This window comes from Indicator indicator, chromosome 1 (assembly GCF_027791375.1).
Source record: "Indicator indicator isolate 239-I01 chromosome 1, UM_Iind_1.1, whole genome shotgun sequence".
NCBI classification, from domain to species: domain Eukaryota; kingdom Metazoa; phylum Chordata; class Aves; order Piciformes; family Indicatoridae; genus Indicator; species Indicator indicator.
The window spans coordinates 4,051,433-4,074,543 of NC_072010.1; the positions used below are offsets into that span (position 1 = coordinate 4,051,433).

Genomic DNA, 23,111 nt, shown 5'->3' on the forward strand with positions numbered 1-23,111 from the left:
TCCTTGTTCCCTTGAATTTCAAGGACTCTTGCAAATACCAGAGCACAGAGGTTATGTGAATACAAATTACATTAGCATGCCGAGTAACTTTGTCAGCAGTTTCTTATTAAAGCACTTGGTCCCCTCTGTAGTGGACATTTCCACTCAACCTCCCCCTTCTTCACCACTAACAGTCAACTGGGCTCTCCATTTAATTGGAGCTCATGTAAGAAACAGTGAGAGGGTCGATTCCAATATTCTCCTCCTTGTCCCACCACGCACAAGCTGTTGCTACTTATTAAACATTTTAAAATCCCTGCTGCCAAAGTCCCCGGGAGACATTTATCTGCCATCGTCATAAACGACTTGCCAGCATGCTACTCAAAACTGCGTTTCCCAGCCAATAAATACAAGCTCCAGAAATTAGGAAAAGCAGGGCTTGGCTTGCTCTAATTTTCAGTGGTATGTCACTGGGATACTATAACTACTTTTAAATTCAAATCAGCTTCCTAAAAATTAACCGTTTTTATCAGATACAGCACAGTGGACTGTTAAACACGTAGCCTCGTGTACTGAAACACTATACATTTAATGAAGTTATGCCATTAGCAAATGTACAACATGGGTGCATTAAATCCACCTATAGAACAGCTCTACGCATGAGAGAGAGAGAGGATTTATTTTAGCTTTTCTCAATAGAGCAGGAGTCCCTTTCTTGGCTTTTGCTAGGTTTTTTTTTTTTTTTTTTCCAACTAAAACCAGGAGTTGTACACATACAAACAAACAAAAAACCCCAACCAACCCAAAAAGTAGCTACTCTCATAATGAAAAAAAGACTGTTTTTTTTTTTCCTTTTTTTTTATTCCAGTTCAGGAAGGAAGAGAATCATCTTGCAAGTTAATATAATCAGCTCCTTTGCCTCTATAATCTACTTCTGCTCAACAGGAGCCCCCCAGAAAAAACACTTTTTGTCCCAAGTGAAACGTGAAAACTACTGGTAAGGTCTCTTTTGAGGCACATGATTCGGACGGTTGCTTTCGGAGTATCGGAATCAGCGTCGTTTTGTCCATCTCCTTTCTTCCCGGGATGAGCTCTCCAGCGCACCGTGGGCTCCCCGTGTTTTGGGTGGAAGGCTTATCTGTCCCTGCCCCAAATCAGAAAGGGTTAGGATGACACAAGTTAGCACAGACACCCATTTCGCACTTCACACCTAAGGACGTACGTACGTTGACGACTCCCCATTTCAAATTCCTCACAAAGGGTGGGAGTGGGGATAAAAAAAAACCAAAAAACAGCAGTAACAACAACAACAACAACAAAAAAAGGACAAGAGACAGTAAATTTCACTGTGATCACACTACGGCAAAATATACCTTCTGTTCATTGCAAAAAATGTGTGAAGGCCAAATTAAAGAGGAAAAAAAAACCCAACAAAACAAAAAGTATGTTGCATGAGTTACAGTGCAACCGTATTATTCCTTCTCCTTCTATGTTCCTCCCTCCCCCCGCCTTGTTCGGTTTAGAAAAAGGATTGAGTACAACACAGTCAGGTAAGTGGCCACAAAAGAGTAGCTGTCTTTGGCAAGAAGTCACCGCATCGACCCTCTCTGTCACCTTCTGCCCATTTCGCTCTGTCTCATGAAGTGGATGTTGTTGGCGCTGTCTGAGAGTTCGGGGTACTGCTCCACTGAGATCACAAAGTAGCCGTCGTAGCCCTGTACCCGGCCCGTGTTTAGCACTTGCTGCTTCTCCCCTTCTGTCCACGAGCGAATACCCTCCTCCCCATCCCGCAGTCTCTGCTGTTCCCGGGACCAGGCTTGGGTGACGGCGCGCTGCCGGGCCAGCTCCAGGATGCGAGCCTTCTCCTCGTCCAGGGTGGTCCCGTAGCGAGTGTTGAGGCACAGCGCGCCGTACTGCAGCTGGATGTCTGTGTAACGTCTAGTCCTTCCGCCCAGCACTGTGTTGATCTGGGACACGGTCACGTTCACGCCATTCTCCAGGGTCCTCCGCCCACCGCTGAGGCCCAAGATGGACAGGTCGCCCTCCGACGGCCCTTGCTTGATGAAATAGTGCGTGTCCACCCCGTCGATGGTGAAGTGCAGGTTCTCGAGGTAGTGGGCGTTGTTCAGGATGGCTGCGATCCTCCGCCCGTCCTCATTGGCCACGCTGATGATGTCGGTGGCCACGCGCCCGTCCTTCATGGCGAACTTGACGCCTTTGCCGAAGATAGAGCCCCCAGAGGCAAAGTTCTTGTTCTTCTTGACCTGCCGGCACCCGGCGATGCTGGAGCTGTAGATCTGTTCGAAGCGCTCGAGAGTGACAAAGGCCTTCAGCTGCTTCTGCACTTCACATTGGACCCCCAAAATTGACTGCGAAGGGAGAGAAAGAAAAGAGTGATGCATTAGAAGGAGAAGCCTGAGGACCCAAAGGCATTATTAGCATGCTGGAGACCAGCAGAACATCCTGGAAACACCTAATGAGGAGCTCCACTTTTTTTTTTTTTTTTTTTTTAATCCTTACCACCTTTTCAGTTTTTAACTCTTCTTAATGAGGGACATCTTGGCAGGTTATTCCCCCTGATACTCATTGCTTCAATAAACCAAACCATATTTAATCTCACAGACTGAAGGCTGTAGAGATAGAAAAAGGATTTTTTTTTGCCTCAGTGGTTTGAAGGTCTAGTTTGGACATGCAATTATTTTGTGCTTCAGTGTTTCTCATCTGCACATAACAAATCATTCATCCTGAGGCCATGATGCTTTATAAAATGCTTTCAGATTTCCTGTGAAAAAGCAGGGATGCTATTTGTAAAGGTTCTCTCTGTTTTAGCTTTACTTTGTAGCTCCTTGTGCTACCTTCAAAAGCCCTGCATTACATGTATGACCCTCAAAGTGACCATAACCCCTCTATATCCCATTTCATCTTAGCCAAAGCAGGTAGTCCAACACTCGAGGAATGTCTTAAATCCAACTCCTATTTCCTGCAAACCCTCTAAAAATGTGCCAGGCTCCCTGAGATAAGTCCAGCCACACCTGATGCTTAAGTTTTGGCTTGTACTGGAAGCAATACTGCTGAGAGACAACAGCTTGGATCATTTGCAGTCAGGTACAATACAAAGTCACTTTTGCTGTTAACACATAATGGAGCAAGCACACAGCAAGTCAGCAGCTCATCATTACTGCAAAATGTCTTTGGAAATGCTCTCATCAATTCATGGCAGCGTAGGCTTCTCACAGACCCCTGTTCACGAACAATTATTTGCTCAAATTTCACAAAAGCAAGAGGATACTCTGACAAAACTCTCCTGGCACTGCCAATGGCTCAGTTCAATAATGTAATGACATCCAGGATTAAAAATAGGCTACACAGAAAAGTTTGCTGCACTCCAATTATTTCGAGGAAATTTAACATCCATGAAGGATATTGCCTTAAACCATCCACAAACTAAAGGCTGACATCCTTCCCTGGCCGAGAGAAGACAATTCTTCTGGAGAAGAGAAAGCTCCAGGGAGATTTTATTGTGGTCTTTCAATAATTCAAAGGGGAGCTATAAGAAAGATGGGGACAATCTTTTTTAGCAGGGTCTGTTATGACAGGACAAGGGGTAGCTATAAACCAAAAGAGGAGAAATTGAGACTTGATACAAGGAAGAAGTTTTTTACAATGAAGGTGGTGAAACACTGGCACAGATTGCCCAGAGAGGTCATATAAAAACCTCATCCCTGAAAAAAAAATTCCAGGACATGTTGGATGAGGCTCTGAGCAACGTAATCTAGTTGAAGATGCCCCTGCTGACTTCAGGGGACTTGGACTAGATGTCATTTAAAGGTCTCTTCTAACTCAAAGCATTCTATGATGGACAACAAATCTGGTGAAGGGTCTGGAGGTCAAGTCTTATGATAAGTGGCTGAGGGAACTGGGGCTGTTCAGTCTGGAGAAGAGGAGGCTGAGGAGAGACCTTATTGCTCTCTATAACTCTATAACTCCCTGAAAGGAAGTTGCAGATAGGTTGGTGTCGGTCTCTTCTCCCTAGTATCAGGTGACAGAATGAGAGAAAGTGGCCTGAAATTGTGCCAGGGGAGGTTTAAGTTGGACATTAGCAAAAATTTCTTTACTGAAAGAGTGGGCAGGCACTAGAACAGGCTGCCCAGGGAGATGGTGGAGGTGTTCAAGAAATGTGTGGACATGATTCTTCAGGACATGGTGTAATGGCCATAGTGGTGTTAGGTTGATGGTTGGACTTGATGATCTTAGAGGTCTTTTCCAACCAAAACTATTCTATGATTCTATGAATTCAGACAATGCAGGCATTTTGGTGTGGACCTCTCAGCTAAGACTTGTAACGTGGTGAGGGAAGGGAAATAAACCCTCATTTCCACGGAAGCATTTCCAGAGAGGAGTCTCAAGACATTAAAGAAATAAAATAAAGGATTTAGAACTCAGGTGTTATGAGCAGTGTTGATCTATAAAGGAGAAAACTATAAGGGAACAGAGGCACAGGTTCAAGAGTGTGTTTTGGGTTGTAAAGCATTAAAGCATCCAGGACTGACTTGTATTCAAAGTGCCATGCAGGCTGGCATAGCTTCTCCTTCCCTCCTTTTGATAACAGCATAGGATCTGGAGAGGGAAGCAGTCACCTATGAAAATGGAGAGGAGCTCTTTGTGGTTCTCCCCATAATGCCTGCGGGGGATCTTGCACACAGCCTAGAGAGCAATATAATTAACAGACTGACAGGGAGCCAAACCCAGCTCCCCTGCCAACTGCACAAGAGCTCTAATTATGCAAGAAATGGACGTAATTAATGTAGATGTCACCGATGATGGACGCGGAGCAATTAGGTTTCTAGGCTCCATGAGACACCTACTGTTCTAAATAAGTGTATACTGCACAGCCTTAGTTAGCTGTTCCTACTTCAGAGAAGTTTAAACAGGGAGGCTTTCTTCTCAGGTGCATCTCATACAGATTGACTCCAGGTGGTCCCACTACCCAATGCCACTTTGCTCTTCCAACTTGCCTCAGTAAATTTTTGCAAGTGATGGGAAAAGACATTTCTCATTACTCATGCTGAATCACCAGCATGGCCTGAGCTGCTTCACTCAAGGATGTAAATTAGGTCTTCTGCACTACACTGCAATGTCCTGTCATGATTTATATATCACCATCTATATCTACATCATCATGTTTACCAGCAGTTGAGTGATATGCAGGCTGTGGAATTAATTGCACCATCTACTGATTATCACTTAGAGGAGGGGAGCTCTGGGAGGTCAGACACCCCTGGGCATATAAGAATTATTCCCATCAGAAATCACCCCCATTCCCCTTCCCCATCTGTTTTGTCTTCATCACCTTACTGTTGATGAGCTGCAGGAATTCTAGCACTTGTCAATGCTGAGCAAATTATAAGGTATAGATCCCCTGTGCCTGGTCCTGGTGCCCCCAGCATGGGCTGCTCCAACAAACCAGTGGCTCTGCACACTACTCTCTTGTCTGTTATTCCAGTCTTATATGAAAAGTGAGTTTGCAACAGGATCACAGGATGTTAGGGGTTGGAAGAGACCTCCGGAGATCTTCCAGTCCAACCCTCTTGCCAAAGCAAGACCATAACATCGAGCACAGGTCTCACAGGAACACATCCAGATGGGTCTTGAAAGTCTCCAGAGGAGACTCCACAACCTCTCTGGGAAGCCTGTTCCAGTGCTCTGTGACCTTTACAGTAATGAAGTTCTTTCTCATGTTGAGGTGGAATCTCCTGTGCTGTAGTTTACATCCATAAGGTCTGAAAACTTGCTGATTGTGCAAGACAGACACTGTGATACAACAATCTGATGTGCTTTGGACAAGTGGGACATATGGTTTGTATCCTTATGTTTATATTGCTAAATATAAAATAAATATCTTATAAATAATACAATTTTATAAAACTGTAAGAAGTAAATACTGCTAAAGAGAGTGAGATGTTGTATTACACCTCTTGTCATTCACACTGGATTGGTTTTGTTCTAACTCCTGTTTTGGTTTTGGACTCTCCAAGAAAAGAAAGCTTCAAGGAGACCTTATTGTGGCCTTCCAATATCTGAAGGGGGCCTACAAGAAAGCTGGGGAGGCACTTCTTAGAATGTCAGATAGTGATAGGACTAGGGGCAATGGAGCAAAACTGGAAATGGGTAGATTCAGATTGTATGTCAGGAAGAAGTTCTTCACCATAAGGGTGGTGAAACACTGGAACAGGCTGCCCAGGGAGGTGGTAGAAGCTCAATCCCTGGAAGTTTTTAAGGTCAGGCTGGATATGGCTCTGGTCAACCTGATCTAGAGTGAGGTGTCTCTGCCCATGGCAAGGGGGTTGGAATTAGATGATCCTTGAGGTTCCTTCCAACCCTGACAATTCTATGATTCTATGAACTGCTTTTTCCTAGACACGTTTCCTAACTCTTGGAATTCTTCTAATTTTCCTAACTTTTACCTACCTTTTCGGCCAGGGATTGGTCTTAGACACCTTTTAATTGCAGAGACATATTCAAAAATGATATTACACAGTCTTGTGATTACAGCAGTTGTACAACAAAGTTTGTGGTTGGATGGTGTCCCTGGGTTTGCCATTAACTCAGGATGGACGGTAGTATGGTTGGCACATGCTGTGATACAACAGATATCCTCAACTTCCAAAACCCAGTACCTTGGACCTTCTGAAATGAGGTAATTTTCAATTTTCCATTTAATGGTCAAATTCTTCATAGCTTTGAATTTCAGAGCAGTAATTGCCCATTATAAAAGGAAAGTCTGATTTTTAAAGTTTTTGGTTTGGTAGTTTTTGTTTTATTTCTTTTACAATTTATGGCCCAATGCTGGACCTTTCCTTGTTCTAGCTGCATACTGCCTTTGTGATGTTATATGAAGCTTTGAGTGATGTTATATGAAGCTGTGGAAATCCACAGCTCCACTGTTCATCTGAATGCAATTTAGAAAGAAAATAAGCAGCACCCACCCTGCTACTGGCAGGATGTGGAGGTTGAAGGGACTACACCATGATGTAGAAGCAATGGCACTGTCATTTTCTGCCTGAGGACACACACAGAGGACATCATGCCAAATGTCTTGTGGCTGTCCTCTTGGTCTCCACCCAGGACATTTCTATAGTGGGTAGGCATTTCTCACATTGCACTGGGACCATCACTGGCACTGTTCTCTGATAGTTGAAACAGAGATAAAAGGGCTGACCAAAGCCATGAAATTAAGAATCTCTTGACCTCCACTCATGTGCCTGCTTAGAGACACTGCAGGTGGGAGGTTTGTGAAATTGAGGGCTTGAACCACCTTCCTGGCAAAAAACCTGAGCAGTCACTTGTCAACATGTGGCTGTCCCAGCCTTCCATGCACTTGCTTCTCATACACATTGACTGCAGGACTGTTTTGGTTGCCCATACATGGATGTCTAGTCTGCTCTGAGATGCCTCAGAATGCATTCAGCATCTGCAGAGGGCAGCGAGAAACTGAAAAAGATCTGGGAGATATTTATCCTTCTAGAGTAGCATCTGAAGGCCACTTTGCTTTCTTGGCCCTTATATGGACAGTTGAATCAAAACTCTAACTTGCACAGCCAAAGGACCCTACAGTGTTCTCAGCTTGGTCTAAAATTAATGCCTAGCACATGGACAGCCCTTTAAGTGAGATCCACTACCTGTATGAGCTACATGTTGATAGACTACAGTGGGTACACACATCTAGCATGCAAGAAGACCCCTACATCTACATGTCTTAGTTTTGAATTCAATCCTTGTTTCTAGCAGCTATCATCTGAACTGCCCCCTGGGCTCTACTGACATGTCACCCAAAGAATTTTTGACACTATGGGAAATCCTGCTGGGCCATCCGTTCTTGCTCTAGAAGGGTGCAGGTAATCCATGCTGTAGACATGAGGAAGTTCAGGAAACTCTTGGATATCTCAAATGTCACCAGCAAGTGAGTTCATTGTAAAGCTTTGCTGGCTATAATGGAAGTTTGGATATCAAGTTCACAGGCAGAAACCTAAATTTAATTGTCTTAATCAAGAAAAAAAATCACATCCAAAGGGTTTTCCATTTGAAGACTGGCTACAGGCCTTCTGGGCTCCTCATCTTTTGTCATGTAGGGAAGGAGGAGATCAGACACATGCATAGCTGCAATGCTCAACATCATCATCACTTAGCTATTACAATAACTAAGATAACAATCTCTGTTATCTTGAAAATGAGCCCAGAATGACTTTGAAATGACTTTTTGAGTGTGTTTCTTTGATGAAAGAGTGTATTTGGGAACATCTGTGGGTTTTTTTTTGTAAGGAGGAAAAGCAAATACATCCAACAGAGAAAAAACACTCCACAAACCTCCACAAATTCAGGCAAAGCAGAGTACAGCTAGCTTGTGTGCTCTGCTGTGAATGTAAAGGGCATGGAGGCAAACAGATTATGGGTAGTTCAAAGAGGCTGTGTATCCCTGACTTTGAAATTACCATTTCTGTTTCATCTTAGAACTCATTTTAATGAACTGGCAAAGAAGAGAAATAGAAAATTTCCATCCAAGGCTGGCATTCTCTAAAAATGCTGCTGCTTTTAGCAACTGCAAACAAGGTGTCTATAAAAACAGGTTCACAGAAGAAAGAAGGGAACACATAATTATTTTATTTCAATATTTGCTGCTAGAGGTGAGTGACAAATATGCTGGGTTTGTTTTTTCCTCACAGTCTTTTTTAATCAGATGTCCTTAGGTGACATTTCACTTTATCTAGTAACAACCCATTGGAGAGCAGAGAACGACCTTCATCATTTGTTCGCTGCTGCAGAGGGCTCAAGAGAATGGCACATTACAGAGTTCTCTGAATAGCCTCTTGCATTTTGCCAGCACCTCCTGAGGGTTTAAAATACCACAGCCAGATACTATCATCTGTTGTTTTTAAATACTGCCTTCCAGTGTCAGACTGAAAGCTTTAATTTCCCATCAAGGATCCAAGATATGAAATACATGCACATGTTTCCAAGTTTCTCCCCATCCTTGTGCCATTATACACAGATAGGTGTTTCTCTGATCACCATATGGGCTACAACACAGAAAGCCACATCTTCCAGAAGCCTTGGAAGTTATGACTACCCCAAAATACTCCAAATCATTAACTCCTTCCTATTTATTCTTTAGCTGTCTATTATTAAAATCTTTCTTCAGAAATCAGCCTCATCCCTCCATAACGTTGGCCTTGTGCCAAGAAGGCAAATGATATCCTGGGGTGCATTAGGAAGAGTGTGTCCAGCAGATTGAGGGAGGTTCTCCTTCCCTTCTATTCTGCCCTAGTGAGACCCCACCTGGAATATTGCATCCAGTTCTAGGCTCCCCAGTTCGAGGGACAGGGATCTACTTGAGAGAGTCGAATAGAAAGCTACAAGGATGATTAAGGGACTGAAGCACTGCCTGATGAGGAAAGGCTGAGAGACCTGGGGCTATTTATTCTGGAGAGAAGACTGACAGGAGATTTAATAAATGTATATAAATATCTGAGGGATGGGGGTCAGAAAGGAAGGGACAGGCTCTGCTCCCTTGTGCGCTGTGATAGGACAAGGGGCAATGGATGTAAACTACAGCACAGGAGGTTCCACCTCAACATGAGGAAGAACTTCTTTACTGTAAAGGGTCATAGAGCACTGGAACAGGCTCCCCAGAGAGCTTGTGGAGTCTCCTTCTCTGGAGACTTTCAAGACCTGTCTGGATGTGCTCCTTGTGGGACCTGCACTAGACTATATGCTCTGGCACAGGGGTTGGTCTTGAAGATATCCAGAGGTCCCTTCCAATCCCTAACATCCTGTGATGCTGGGATCCTATGTCTCTGCTGACTGCAGAGCATTTGGATTGGATGATCTTTAATGGTCCCTTCCAACCCAAACCATTCTATGATTCTACTTGGCCACGATGAAAACAAATCCTCATTTTGGGTGTCCCCCACTAACTCCCAGCAGGTGAAACCCATCAACCACAACAGCCTATCAGGCTGCACACTGCACAACCACCACCACTGCACACTGGTTAGCTGAGAAGCCAAGTGCCTGCTTAGCATCCTGCCAACCATGGATGCAAGTGGGACAATGGAGATGAGCAATTGGTCAGCAAGCCTGATGCTGCAGATGCTGACTGGTTAAAAATAAGCAAAACACAAGTGACAACTCTTGGGCTTAGAGGAGAGGTCTTCCCTGCTTCCTGCCAGTGTACACAGCTGTAGGGGGATAACGAAGTTGAGCTCATTAAGCAAATTTACATCTGTGGGGAAATAAGAGGATTTGCTTCCTTGCTCATCTATTTTCATAAAGCTTCAAGAGATTAATGTCTTTGAAACTTCAACTCCTTTCCCTGAATCCGATCCAGTGGAAAAAAATGGTTACTACTTTTGCAAAACATAACTAGGGGTTGATGAACTGAATTGCAGACAGCATGATGGCCCAAGCCCAGGACAAAGCACCTGCCATGTGAGGATGTCCTCCCTGAATGATGAGCACTGGCAGAGCCAGTCCCTTAAACAGATTGTCCTTGAGAGAAGCTGTGCCAGAAAGCATAGCCCAACAGCTCACTCCCTGGCTGAGCATCCCAAAGCAGCCCTTACCTCCAAAATGCTGCTTCATGAAGGATGCCAAAAGCTGCTCTGCCAAGAGAGCCTGTAATGGGCAGTGCAGGAAAACAGTTCTCTTCCTGAAGGCACAGAGCTCACAGGGTGGAGAGAAGTGCTGTCAGTACTATGAGGACTTGGGGCGTACTGGCAGATGAAAAGCTGGTCATGAGCCAGCCATGTGTGCTCATAGCCCAGAAGACAAACTGTACCCTGGGCTGCATCAAAAGAAGTGTAGCCAACAGGTGGAGGGAGGTGATTCTGCCCCTCTACTCCACTCTGGTGAGACCTAACCTGGAGTACTGTGTTCAGATCTAGAGCCCTTTGCACAAGAACGACATGGACCTGCTGAAGAGGGTCCAGAGGAAGCCACTAAGATGAGCAGAGGGCTGGAACACCTCTGCTGTGAGGACATGCTGATGGAGTTGGGATTTTCAGCCTGGAGAAGCCTCTGAGGGGACCTTATTGTGGCCTTTCAATAATTCAAAGGGGGCCTGTAAGAAAGATGGGGACAATCTTTCCTAGTAGGGCCTGTTGAGATAGCATCAGAGACGATGGCTTTAAACTAAAAGAGGGGACATTTAGACTAGATAGAACAAAGACATTTTTTATGCTGAGGGTGGTGGTGAAACATTGGCCCAGGTTGTCCAGAGAGGTAGTAGATGCTCCATCCCTGGGAACACTGTAGTTCAGGTTGGCCAGGGCTCAGAGCAACCTGATCTACTCGAAGATGTCTCTGCTCACTGTAGCAGAGGTTGGATTAGATGATCTTTAGAAGTCCCTTCCAACCCAAAGAAGTCTGTGATTCTATGATGTAAATAAGGATACAAGTGCCAAGTGAAAAACACTCCTCCCTGTGAATAGACTTGTTCTGGCTCCAACAATTGCCTGACAGTTCAACAAGACAAAAAACAACCACAAAAACACAAACAAAGAACAAAATAAAAACCAAACCCAAAAAGATAAATTGGATTCAGGTGCAGCATCTCCGCAATATGCCAGAGGTCACCCAGAGTCCCCTGGTGGCCATTAACACTGAACTTGTTCAACAAACAATTTAGTGACAGCCTCCCAGATGTAGGGAGGAGGGGAGAGAAGTGCTGCACCACAGAGTATTGGATTTTAAATGTCACTCCAGAGCTGTAGGGGGTTAGTGCAAGGTTTATAACACACTGGCTGTTTCTGAGCTGGTGGATGCTCAAAGTCAGAGCTATCTCTTCCATCTTCTAGCCCTGCAAGGCAAATACCAGCAATGTTTTGGAAGGAGATGCTAGGACCTGCTGGTTATGTACTCTGAAGTGATAGGAAGCAGCCATTTCTGTGGAGTCAGTTACTCTGCTGCTGTGTTCTTGTTATTCAGTCCTTGTTGATAAAACAACTGATTCAATCTGCTGGGCATCACAAGGAGGTATGTGACCCAGAGAAATTAGGCACTGGAAGATGTGCAGATGAGAAAGCTGCAGTACATCATTCAGTGAATAGCCCTGGATGGATATTGTACACTACCTCATCCAGTCTTCTTTTAGAATCACAGAAACACAGAATGGTTTGGGTTGGAAGGGACCTTTAAAGGCCATCTAGTCCAACCTCCCTGCAGTGAGCAGAGACCTGGAATCATAGAAGAAAACCATAGAATCATAAAGGTTGGAAAAGTCCTCTAAGATCATCAAGTTCAACCAGCAACCCAGCACCATCCTGCCCACTGAACCATGTCCTGAAGTGCCATGTGTACAAATTTTTTAACACCTCTAGGGATGGTGACTCCACCACTTCCTCAGGCAGCTTGTTCCAATGTCTGGCCACTCTTGCAGTAAAGAATTTTTTTTTAATATCCAATCTAAGCCTTCCCTGGTGCCACTTGAGGCCTTTTCCTCTTGTCTTATTGCTTGTTACTTGAGAGAGTAGTCTTCAACTAGACAGAGCTGCTCAGAGCTCTGTCCAACATGACCTTGAATGTTTCCAGGGATAGGTCACCAACCAACTCTCTGGGCAACCTGTGCCAGTGTTTTAAGTGACTAAAGAGCTGGAGCTTACTCCAGGTGCTCTGGAAGATGTTTCACAATTTGATCAGTCTTATTACCTGAAAAATTTCTTGTGCTTCCATTATCTTTATTTAATTCTGTCATTTGCTATGTAAAATTTTCAAAATTTTCTATTTTCTTCCCCATGCTTCATCACTAAATACAGAGAGAACCAGAAGGATGGAGGGCTGGATTATGTCTGGGTGTGTGTGCATGTGGCTGGAAGGGCTGGGAGAACAGAACTGCATCAGCTTTGGATGCATGGATAGGCTTAGGAGAAAACGGATCATGTATTCAGGTATCATATGTGAATGAATGTATTTTATGCAAATATATGCCTACAGTATGCTGGATGTGGCAGAAAGGAAGGGAATCCTGCTCTGCAGCATTGGAGAACCACTTGCTATCACAGCATGATCTGCAGACTGAAATAAAAATGCTCATGTTTTGTTGCTGTCATAACACAGGAAGAACAGGAAAGAGCCTCCAATAGCTAAATTCCACTTTCAACACTTGAGTGTGAAGTGACTCATCTGGAAGCATGATAGCTGCATGAATCTCTGTTTTACCAAGCAGGTCCCTGCACTATCCTCACTGCAGCTTGTTGCTTTAGAAACCTGATGGGGATATGGAGGTTTTCTTTTATTCTTCTTCCTCATTCAGGAATTCATCTGAAATGGATGGATGGAAAGGATGGCTCTTTGGTTTTATTTCCAGCTCAGCTGCCTCAGTCTTTATCTCAAGCTGTCACTCAAGCTACTTGGCTATTCAAGAAGTCTAATAATAATACTGATCTAATGATAAAATAATGGCACAATAACAAGACCACTAATAATAATTTATGTTGTGGTTCTGTGGGAGTTATTTATCTACTGCACAGAACAATTCAGAGACAATCTTTTGTGTGGTCTCTGAATGAGTCTTCCCTCTTTGCCTTCTCCTGTACAGCTTTGCCTGGGGAGACTGTGCCATGTCAGAGAGAAGAAAAAATCCTGAGGCTATTTCTCATTTTAGAAATCATCTGTATTAGCATTTTATTGTTTAATCCAAGGAAAAGAGAAACAAAAAAGGGGTCTCTGAGTTCCAAAACAAAACTGAGTTACTGGGGTGTGATGATTTTCAAGCATCAAGTCAGCCATGGTAGCAAAAGGCATAGTTCTTTTGGTTTGCCTCCATTATAAAGTGATACAGAGTCTTAAAATAAATCTCTTATTGATGCTGAAGCTGGTATATTTTAGCTTGTCTTCACCATAGCTATGAGGATGGGCTGACACATGACTATTTTAATAATCTGCAGTATCTTGTCCGTAGCTCTGAGCGATGCTTCATGTGGTTTGGGAAACGTGACACTGTCTTTTTACCTCCTGGTTTGATATGTTTATAGGACCTCGAGAATCTGCTGCAGGACAGTGAGATTTCAGTGAGCTCATAAATAAAGAGTCTAGGAGGGCAGCTGGAATCAATTCCACTTCCTACTGTTATCATTTTATTAGCAAAAATGTTATCCTGATCTCCCCAAGGATATTGGAGCCTCGCTGCTCTCGTGATGTTTGAATGCACAGCAAAGAGCAAGCAGGAGTTCAGACTAAAGAAGATTCAGACTAAACAGATGAAAGCAACTCCAGAATAAAATCAGGCTGGGAGATGAAAGAGTATCCTGAGAGGTAAATGACTTTTTCAAGTTCACACAACTGATAAGCAGTAGGCCTGGGAGTAATGCAAGGCTATCACATCCTGACCCAGTGTGACAACCTTTAACAGCACTGCCTCCGTCTTTCAACTGAGTAATTCCCAACAGGAAAAAAAGAGGGGAATGATTGGGCTGTAAAAGCTTTTTTGTTGCCAATTTCATCACTGAATTTTCTGCTGGCACCTACCAAAATGGCTTGTGATGTTGGCTTGGTTTTTAAGGAAGGACATGGGATTACATTTTGGGATTAAATCTTGGGGTTAATCCCTGTTTTGGGATTAAACCCAGTCAGGTAAAAAGGAAAGTTAACTATCGTCTCAAACTTCATTCTGGTGAGACCAATTGCAACGCAGAACAGTTTCTTAGTGAAGTACTGCCACTTGTTAAAGACATTTTAAACCAGTAAGTGTGTAGAAAAAAAACCTGTAGACATTTATTCTGTATCATGATTTGATTTTTTTTCCACTTTCAAGACTGCTTGGTGCAAAGGCCTTGAATTTAGCCTGCAGTATGTGATAACATGGCCGCTTGTGGGAGAAAGAAGCAGTGACATACAATTCCTTGAACAATAACCAGAAAAAAAAAACACAAGGAAAAAGCAGCATGACAGTAAAGAACATAAGATAAAATGATTTAACCAGATTTCATGACTATAATGGGGATTGACTCGCTCTTAATCTCCCAGTTTATCTGGGAAAACATAGAGTCATAGAGTCAGAGATGGTTTAGCTTGGAAGGGACCTTTAAAGGTCAGTCCACCCTCCCTGCAGTTTTTTTAAACAAAGGCTGCAACAGGATAGTCTGCTGATGAGGATGTGAGATAGAGTATGGAGTTGAATGGATCACCTTGCTGTTGTCCCATTCCTGGGTTTTCATCTGTGTGTGGATCAGCTCATAGGATGGCTCCATTGCATCCATGTCTGGCTTGGGGTAGCCGGGGATGACATTGTGTAGCTGGAACCCAAAGGTGAGCAGCCAGCTGTTGACATCTGGAAGGAAAGAGAAACATAAATCAGATTATCTGCACTCCCAAGCAGGGTTGCCCAGGAGAAGGTACAGAGGAGGACCCAACGGTGTCTGGCACTGCAGCAGCCTGGCTAAAATGATGAGTGTTTACTTTGTGTGAAGGGCACAAATCTTAACGGTCCTTGAAAGAACTGTGTGCCAAAGCTGGGCTTTCCACCTCCAACCACACTCCAGTTCTGCACTTTCCCAGCTCTGAAACAATTGGCAGTGACCAAATGGCCCAAATCAAAGCCAGCTCCATGTCTGCCCTTTTGTGAGCAGGAACCAGGCACTGGTCTAAGTTATGCTGGAGAAGCACAGCAACAGCAACCTGCTAATGGAAGTTGAGGTGCTCCAGCTGAATGGGAAGTGTTGTCAAGTCCTGCAGTCAGTCACAACAACACTTTTCCTCAGGACTCTCTAGAGGACTACAGGCTAAAGATTAACTTTAGAGCTATGTCAGCTAGAATACCAGGACATGCAGGAGAGAGAGTGTGGTCATTTAAAGATGCTTATGGAAGAGGCTCTGGACATATCCTTTGCTTTTTCCATGGCATTTCCAGCTCAGTCCTGAGTATCTTGGCATTTTTCATATGAAGGTGTAGTTAGAGTATTAAGCCATCATAAAGACATCTGTCATCTTTTATAGTGACACTTCAAATCCTCCACACTACCTGACAAGACATATTATAGTGAAAACAAGCACATAGATACAGGACTGCTTTACTTGGGCACTTCTCACAAGCCCCTTAGAAACAGTTCATGGATGGTGAGAAAACGGCAGGCTACAAGTGATAAACTATTGTCCTACACAAAAGGGAGACCACTGGCACTAAAGAGGACATGATGGAAAACCTCCACCTGGGACATCATAGAACGTTCGGGTGGGAAGGGACCTTTAGAGGTTATCTAGTTCAAATGTCATTCTTGTATTCATGTGACTGTATGAAGACTTCCCTAAGTTTTGATTGCACAGCTATTTAGGAATAGCAGCTGAGAGTTAATCTGCTGGAGAAAATAATGATGGGGTTGGCTAACTCCTAGATCTGCTTGGGATCAGCATCATTTCCCTCCTTAACTTCAGAGCCTTTGATGATCTCACCTTGTTTGCCTTCAGTGAACTCTAGAGAAGGACACACTTGCTATGGTCCCTGAGCAATATGGTGTGCATTTGGCACAGAAAGAGCCATGGCAAGAAAAAGAAAGGTATGAAGGTAAAGTTTAACTAATATCAGCTCCAAGGGGTCTTAATTGTTGTGGATGTAACTGGGATTGCATTGGTGATTGCTTTGCTTCAAGCTGGATGCGCAAGAGGTTTGACTTTCATTTTGCTAAACACAGGAAGCATTGTTGAAAGAATCTAATAAAAAAGGATCAACTTAAACAATCAATTTGGCATCTTTAACTACTTTTTCTCTATTCTCCATGAGTCTAAATGAGTGTTTTGAAGAGCTGGTTGGAAAAGAAATTACTGATTCAGGCGGCAAATAAGGCACTTCCAGATGACTGGAGAACCAGGAGCCAAACAAACACACTATCTGTTGCTTGTTTTCCTACAGGCCAAAATGTTGAGATTGGGCAGATTTCCAAAAAGCCCTTGTGACAATCCATGTGGAAGGGGGAGGATTTCTGTAATAAAAACACTTCTGTTCACTCAATGTACAGATTGGTTTTGGAGTGTCTTTGAAACAGAGAGGTTGGAGGGAGGGAAAGAAATTAAAAGGCTCATTTGATTATTTTTTTGCTTTTCTGCTTAGCACTAAGCCAGCCTGCTTCCAAATCCTTCTCGTGTGAAATGAAAACCTTTGATGTACATATTGTGGACCAGGTGGTCAGGAGAACAAAGTAAAACAGTGAAGGTCGGCATTGGTGCAGGAACTATTTGCCAAGCACTTCACAAATGTTAAAAAGGATACAGAGCAGGGATGCTGAACAGCAGAAAACTATGTGACATGTCTGGAAAGATTCAAGACTGAAATTTTTTTTTTTTTTTTTTTTTTTTGCTACTTCTCAGAAAACTGCCTTTGAAAACATTTGCAAACAGGAGTTTGTTCTTTTTGGGAAGAGGTGTTGGAGTACCCAGAACAACAACAACAAAAAAAACCTCCACTAACTTAAAAACATGGGTGGAAGGTGTGGAGCTGAGAAAACAGAGGGGAAAATATTAATTTGCCAAGAGGCAGTGACAACTTTTGTGACAGAAAAGTACATTTCACATCACAGAGGTTTTTTTCAGCTACAGTAACCCTGCCAACACATTTCACAGTAAATTCATTTGAGGGCAAAGAAAAGGAGTGCTTAATGCAGACACATGTAATGGAAATGTCAGTTCAATCCATCAGGATTGCTGAAGCTGGCAGCAAAGCTCTGTGCCATGAAGTGTACAATCACTAAAATATTCATGTTTAACAACAGGCCTCTCAAAAGGTAAATACCTGCTTCTCCTGCTCTCTCCTCCACATGCCTCCAATTTGTACCCACCAGCTCAGTAACCTCATCACTCGAGACCACAGCGTGTCTTGGTCACCTATGTCCTGGCCCTGAGCTCCCACTAAGGACAGCAGGTCCCAGGGTGGGGACAGAAAGTGGTTCCCTGTGCCCAAATCCAGGCAGATTCGGTTGTGATGGCAAGGACACACTTTTCATGGATCCTGTCCACAACCTGCCTGAGTGCTTCAGCAGATAGGAATGCCAGAGCTGTAGCCTTGCATCATGGCACTCATCCTATGACATGATCTGTTTCTTCCATGCACTGGGAGAGGAGAAACTTAGAAACTGTGTTTGGGATCTGTATTCCTGAAAGATTTAAACCAGAACTTTTATGACAGTGGGAAAAGTTATTTGGTGCATTTTAAATATTAAAACTATCAGATTTGGAAATCTTGATGTTATCATCAGAGCTGGGTGGAAAACTGATCTCCTCTTCCAAGACAGGGCTGGGGATTTTGTCCCATCTTAGGAAAATAAAATTCCCTTCATCTATCACGAAACAATTATTCAAAACCTAGATCGGTTCAAGACAACAATTTCAAATTAAGATCTTCTATTTTAGTTTTGAGTCCTTAATTTTTCTTTTCTAGTCTTCAATCCTTATCTTTCACTACACTTCAGAAGGTTGAAAACGCCCAAAAGAATTTTTCCTCTATGCTACTTTGGAATTTGTCATTTAGACAGTTGTGAGAGCTGTTTACAGCATTACTGCTCAGAAATCTCTCAAGCTCTACCTTCTCCCATAAGCAAGTTTTGACAAATGAGCATTTTCTGATAGGAGAAGTTATTTCAAAGTATTCCCTGCTAGCCTTAATTATCAGAGGGAGGCCAACACACAGGATCTTAGTCTGCATCTTTTGGCATATTTTACTTCCCTGATGGCATCATCTTCTCAGCTCTGGAGAAAACAGCTTTTCATTAAAAAAAAAATTCAAAACCAAAACCAAACAAACAAACCCAAAACCAAAACAAAAAAACCCCAAGAATACCACAAAACCAAACCAAACAAAAAACACCCACAAAAACAACAACAACAGAAAACCACACAAAAACCCCAACAAAAAAACCCAAAATAATCTAATCCTTATGATTATTGCAGAAGAACCTGAAAATATGAATCTCAATGGTGAGAAAATCAAGTGGAACAGAACCCAGAATTTTTTTGCCATTAAGCCTATTTTGCTATTTAGCCACAGCAGGAGCATTTAAAAAATAATTCCATCTCCTTGAAGAAGTCTGTACATCAGGTTTCTGACTGTGCAGCCTGGCTTTCCAATGGGAATTACATAGAAAAGAGTCCCACCAAAAGAGTCCCTTGTCCAGATCATTGACAAAGATATTGAACAAGACTGGTCCCAAAACTGAGCCCTGGGGAACACCACTGGTGACTGGCCACCAACTGGATTTAACTCCATTTACCACCACTCTTTGGGCCTGGCCATCCAGCCTGGTTTTTATCCAGTGAAGTTTCTACTCATCCGAGCCATTTTCTCTACAAGGATGCTGTGGGAGACAGTATCAAAACCTTTACTAAAGTTCATGTAAACAACATCCACAGCCTTTCCCTCATCCCCAAGGCAGGTCATCTTTTTGTAGAAGGAGATCAGTTCAGTCAAGCAGGACCTGCCTTTCATAAACTCATGTTGACTTGACCTGATCACCTGGTTCTCCTATATGTGATGTGGCACACAAATTTATCTATTCCATGATCTTCCCTGGTACTGAGGTCAGGCTGACAGGCCTGTAGTTCCCTGGATCCCCTTCTGGCCTTTGTTGTAGATGGGCATGACGTTTGTCAATCTCTAGTCAGGACTGCTGGGAAGTGGTGGAAAGTGGCTCAGTAAGCACTTTGGCCAGCTCCCTCAGTACCCTTAGGTGGATCCCATCTGGCTCCATAGATGTCTGTGTGTCTAAGTGGTATAGCAGGTGGCTTACCATATCCCCTTGGATGATGAGGCTTCATTCTGCTCCCCCTCACTGTCATCCAGCTCAAGGGCTGGGCACTGATAGGACAACTGATATTACTATTAAAGACTGAAGCAAAAAAAGGCATTAAGCACCTCAGCCTTTTATTTATCCTTGGTCACTATGTTTCCTCCTGCACCCAATAAAGGATGGAAGTTCTCCTCAGCCCTGCTTTTGCTGTTAATGTATTTATAGAAATATTTTTTATTGTTTTTCACAGCAGTAGCCAGATTACATTCTAATTGGGCTTTGGCCTCTGCTCTGTAATAAAAGGTTTAAGTTATTGTTGCCATTCTGTCATTTGTTTAGTTGCAAATAAATCTCTAGGCAAATTGTGTAAACAGCTGCTCTTCTTACAAACAGAAAGGTTATCAGGACTTTAATTGGGAGTTAAATTTGGGATATCTGAGGGAGTGAAAAACTGGTAGCGAAATAAAGCCAATACACACCAAGGAAAAGAAAAAGAAATAGGTTTGGGATTTAAAGTCTCAATTGATTCTAATGAATTAAAAATGTCCTGGACACAAGAGTCAACTGGCAAGGAAAAACCTGTGTCCATCATTAAACACTGGAAAACCTCATGGCAATCACAACACTGAGAGAGAAGAAACCTGTTCAATGTGAACATCTTAATCAATTTAAATGTCTTACCTGTCATGTAACACTTGATATCCTGAGAGTTGCTAATGGGATTGTTGTTTTTGAACATATACAGGTTGAAAGGCATTATGTTATTGCTACTCAGATGCTTCCACATATCGTGGTCTGGACTTGTCCACCGACCTGCTAGCACATCATAATCTCTTCGTCCCATATGGATAAGCTTTGTGAGAGGGTCATACAGTCCTCCATGGTAGCCAATGATGATCTGGAAGTTGGGGTTGGTGTCCATATAGATCTCCCCATATGCTGTGTACAGTATCTGCTTAATCATTAAGCCAGTCCCACTGAAAACAGCCAAAGGAGTGCCAATGTTATCGCAGGCTATGTAGAATTCATCACCGCTGCTGAGCTCCATTGCAAAGAGGTGGCCTTGGAGGTCATAGTAGAGAGAGGTGATCTCGGAGCTCGAGTGGTTGTATAAATGTGTGACCTTGGTTGGGCTGGTCAGGTCTGCGTAGAAGAACTGCAAATGATGGCCATGGCTGCTTTTGCTAGAGACTCTCCTTCCTAGGCCGTCATAGCGATATTTCACACTCCACCCACTAGCTTTATTGTAGGCTTTGATGAGCAGGCCAGCTGAATTGTACTCAAAGATATCATTGCCCCTTTGCTTCAGGAAACCATCTTCATCCATTTTGTACTGCACATCCCCCAGTCTAGTAATCCTGTCCCTGAGGTCATACCGGAGCGGTGTAAGGCGGGCACTATTCCCCGGACTCAACAAATGGAGGTTTCCATTCAGGTCATAGCTGTACCGCCAGAGCGGTTTGTCATTGATAGACACTGTCTGCAACTGGCCATCAGCATCATATTCATATGAGTACCTAGTTGTGTTTGCATAAGGGCCGACCTTCAGCTCTTTCTTGACCACTCTCCCCATGTTGTCATACTGCACAGTCATCCAGTACATGAGAGACCGAAATATCTCGTACTGGACCTCCTTCATCCTGCCATAGGCATCAAAATGTTTAGTGTGAGTCATGACAGCGGTGGTGATAATCTGGTTGATATCGTAGTAAATGACTCCAAATTTACCAAATTGCTCAGTTTTGCCTGACACGTCATCATACCTGTAGAGATCAATGGGTAAAGGTGTCTCATTGATGACTGCTTGCATGCTGGTCACCCGGAAGCTGTTGTCATAGTTATAGTCAAAGCGTGCATTCACCATGCCTTCCTCAGTGAAGCGGAAAATCTGCCTGTCAATGAGAGGCCCTATCTGTCTGTATCTGATTGTACAGGTGAACCCTTCGTTCTGCAGGTTGATGGTCTTCAGCATCCCAGCGGTTTCATCGTAAGTGAAACTGATCTTTGTGGTGTCGTAGAGCATCTCGGCTAACTTGGACAGCTTTCCGTACTTGTAGATGACACGTCTCCCTGTGCCCAAGTACAGAGTGTGGAGGAGCTGCTCGTCCTCTGTGAAATCCTGAATCACTGAGGCGTTGCCTTCTGGTGGCCTGTAGATATTCCTGTAGTAACCAATGGAACGAATGGTTTCTAAAGTCTGGCGGGCAACGTTGGGCATGGTCACCGAGGACAACCGGTCGTTCTTATCAAACTCAAAGATGTACTGTCTCTGGCTGAGAAGGAGCAGCACCATGGACTGGATGGGAAGGAGAAAAGCATAGATTATATTCTTGGTTTTCAGGCAGAATTGAGTACTCAACTCCCACAAAACCTGCAAGATTCTCCATTCCAAAGCGCACAGCAAGTGAGGTAGAAGTCTGCACCCACAGGATTCAACGGTGAGAGGTATGCACTGCACAGCATATTGAGCATCCCCAGGTAGGAGTGGGTCAGAGGAAGAAGCAGTTAATGCAGTAAGGAAGGGCTAAGTTCAGGATGCTCAGCTGATCAAATCAATACCCTGTAGCTAGCTGTCTCTACCCAAATTCCCTGTGCCAAAAGCTTTTACAGACTAAATAAATAAAATTGCTAGAGCTACTGAAACAATGCTTGAAAAAAGTGTCCCCTGACACCTTCCCATGCCCAATTAATTCATTGTGTCTCCATATCTTTTACTGTCTTACTGCAAGCTTCTGCCTGCATGCTTATTTGTTCTGGGATTGGTTTTTGCGCTGTTAAAACTCATCCATACAGCTTGTGTAATACAAGGAGAAAGTCAATACTTCTTGTTTTTTAAAAGCTACGTTACTGCAGTTTCCTTCAACTGCTGTAAGGATAGGCTTTATTCAAAACTAGGGAATAAAAAAGTCCAGCCCCTGGTATGTAGCATCTATAGGACACTGGGCAGTGGTAATACTCAGAAGAATTTTAGTCAAGAGAGCACAGACTACAGAAAATCCTCTACAGTGAGCTTCTGGATTCCTGCCTCACACTTTTAAATTACATGTATTTATTTCCTATGAGGCAGGAATGGGCCACTTGAAGAAGGCAGGATGTCAGACTGCATAGGTTGCTTTCACATGGAAGAATCCTGCTTGAATTTCCTACTGTTCATTCCTCTTTTTCCTGAAGATATTTGATATTGCAGCTAGCTCAACAAAGGGATGCTGTGCTTACAAAATCAAATGTCAAAGCCTCACAGCATTAAGACATACTCCCAGAGTGACTGGGAAGAAGCTTCTTAGGCTATTTTCAACTGCTCTTTGGTGGTCTGGCATCAAAGTTACTGTGTGCACCTCAGTGTGGGCAGAACAGCAGTATTGGGCTATA

At 43.4% G+C, this 23,111-nt stretch overlaps 1 protein-coding gene across 3 annotated transcripts in view; it reads right to left on the bottom strand.

Moving 5' to 3' along the window:
- Positions 1–1,589: 1,589 nt before the first annotated feature.
- TENM4 (teneurin transmembrane protein 4) overlaps positions 1,590–23,111 on the bottom strand; it is a 400,376-nt gene continuing 378,854 nt past the window's right edge. For all 3 annotated transcript variants that reach the window (XM_054383335.1, XM_054383330.1, XM_054383323.1), the window contains 3 exons: positions 20,424–22,038; positions 15,159–15,301; positions 1,590–2,348 (listed from right to left, as the gene is read on the bottom strand). In XM_054383335.1, the coding sequence (XP_054239310.1) occupies positions 1,590–2,348; positions 15,159–15,301; positions 20,424–22,038 (2,517 nt within the window). The remainder of the gene's footprint in view (positions 2,349–15,158; positions 15,302–20,423; positions 22,039–23,111) is intronic.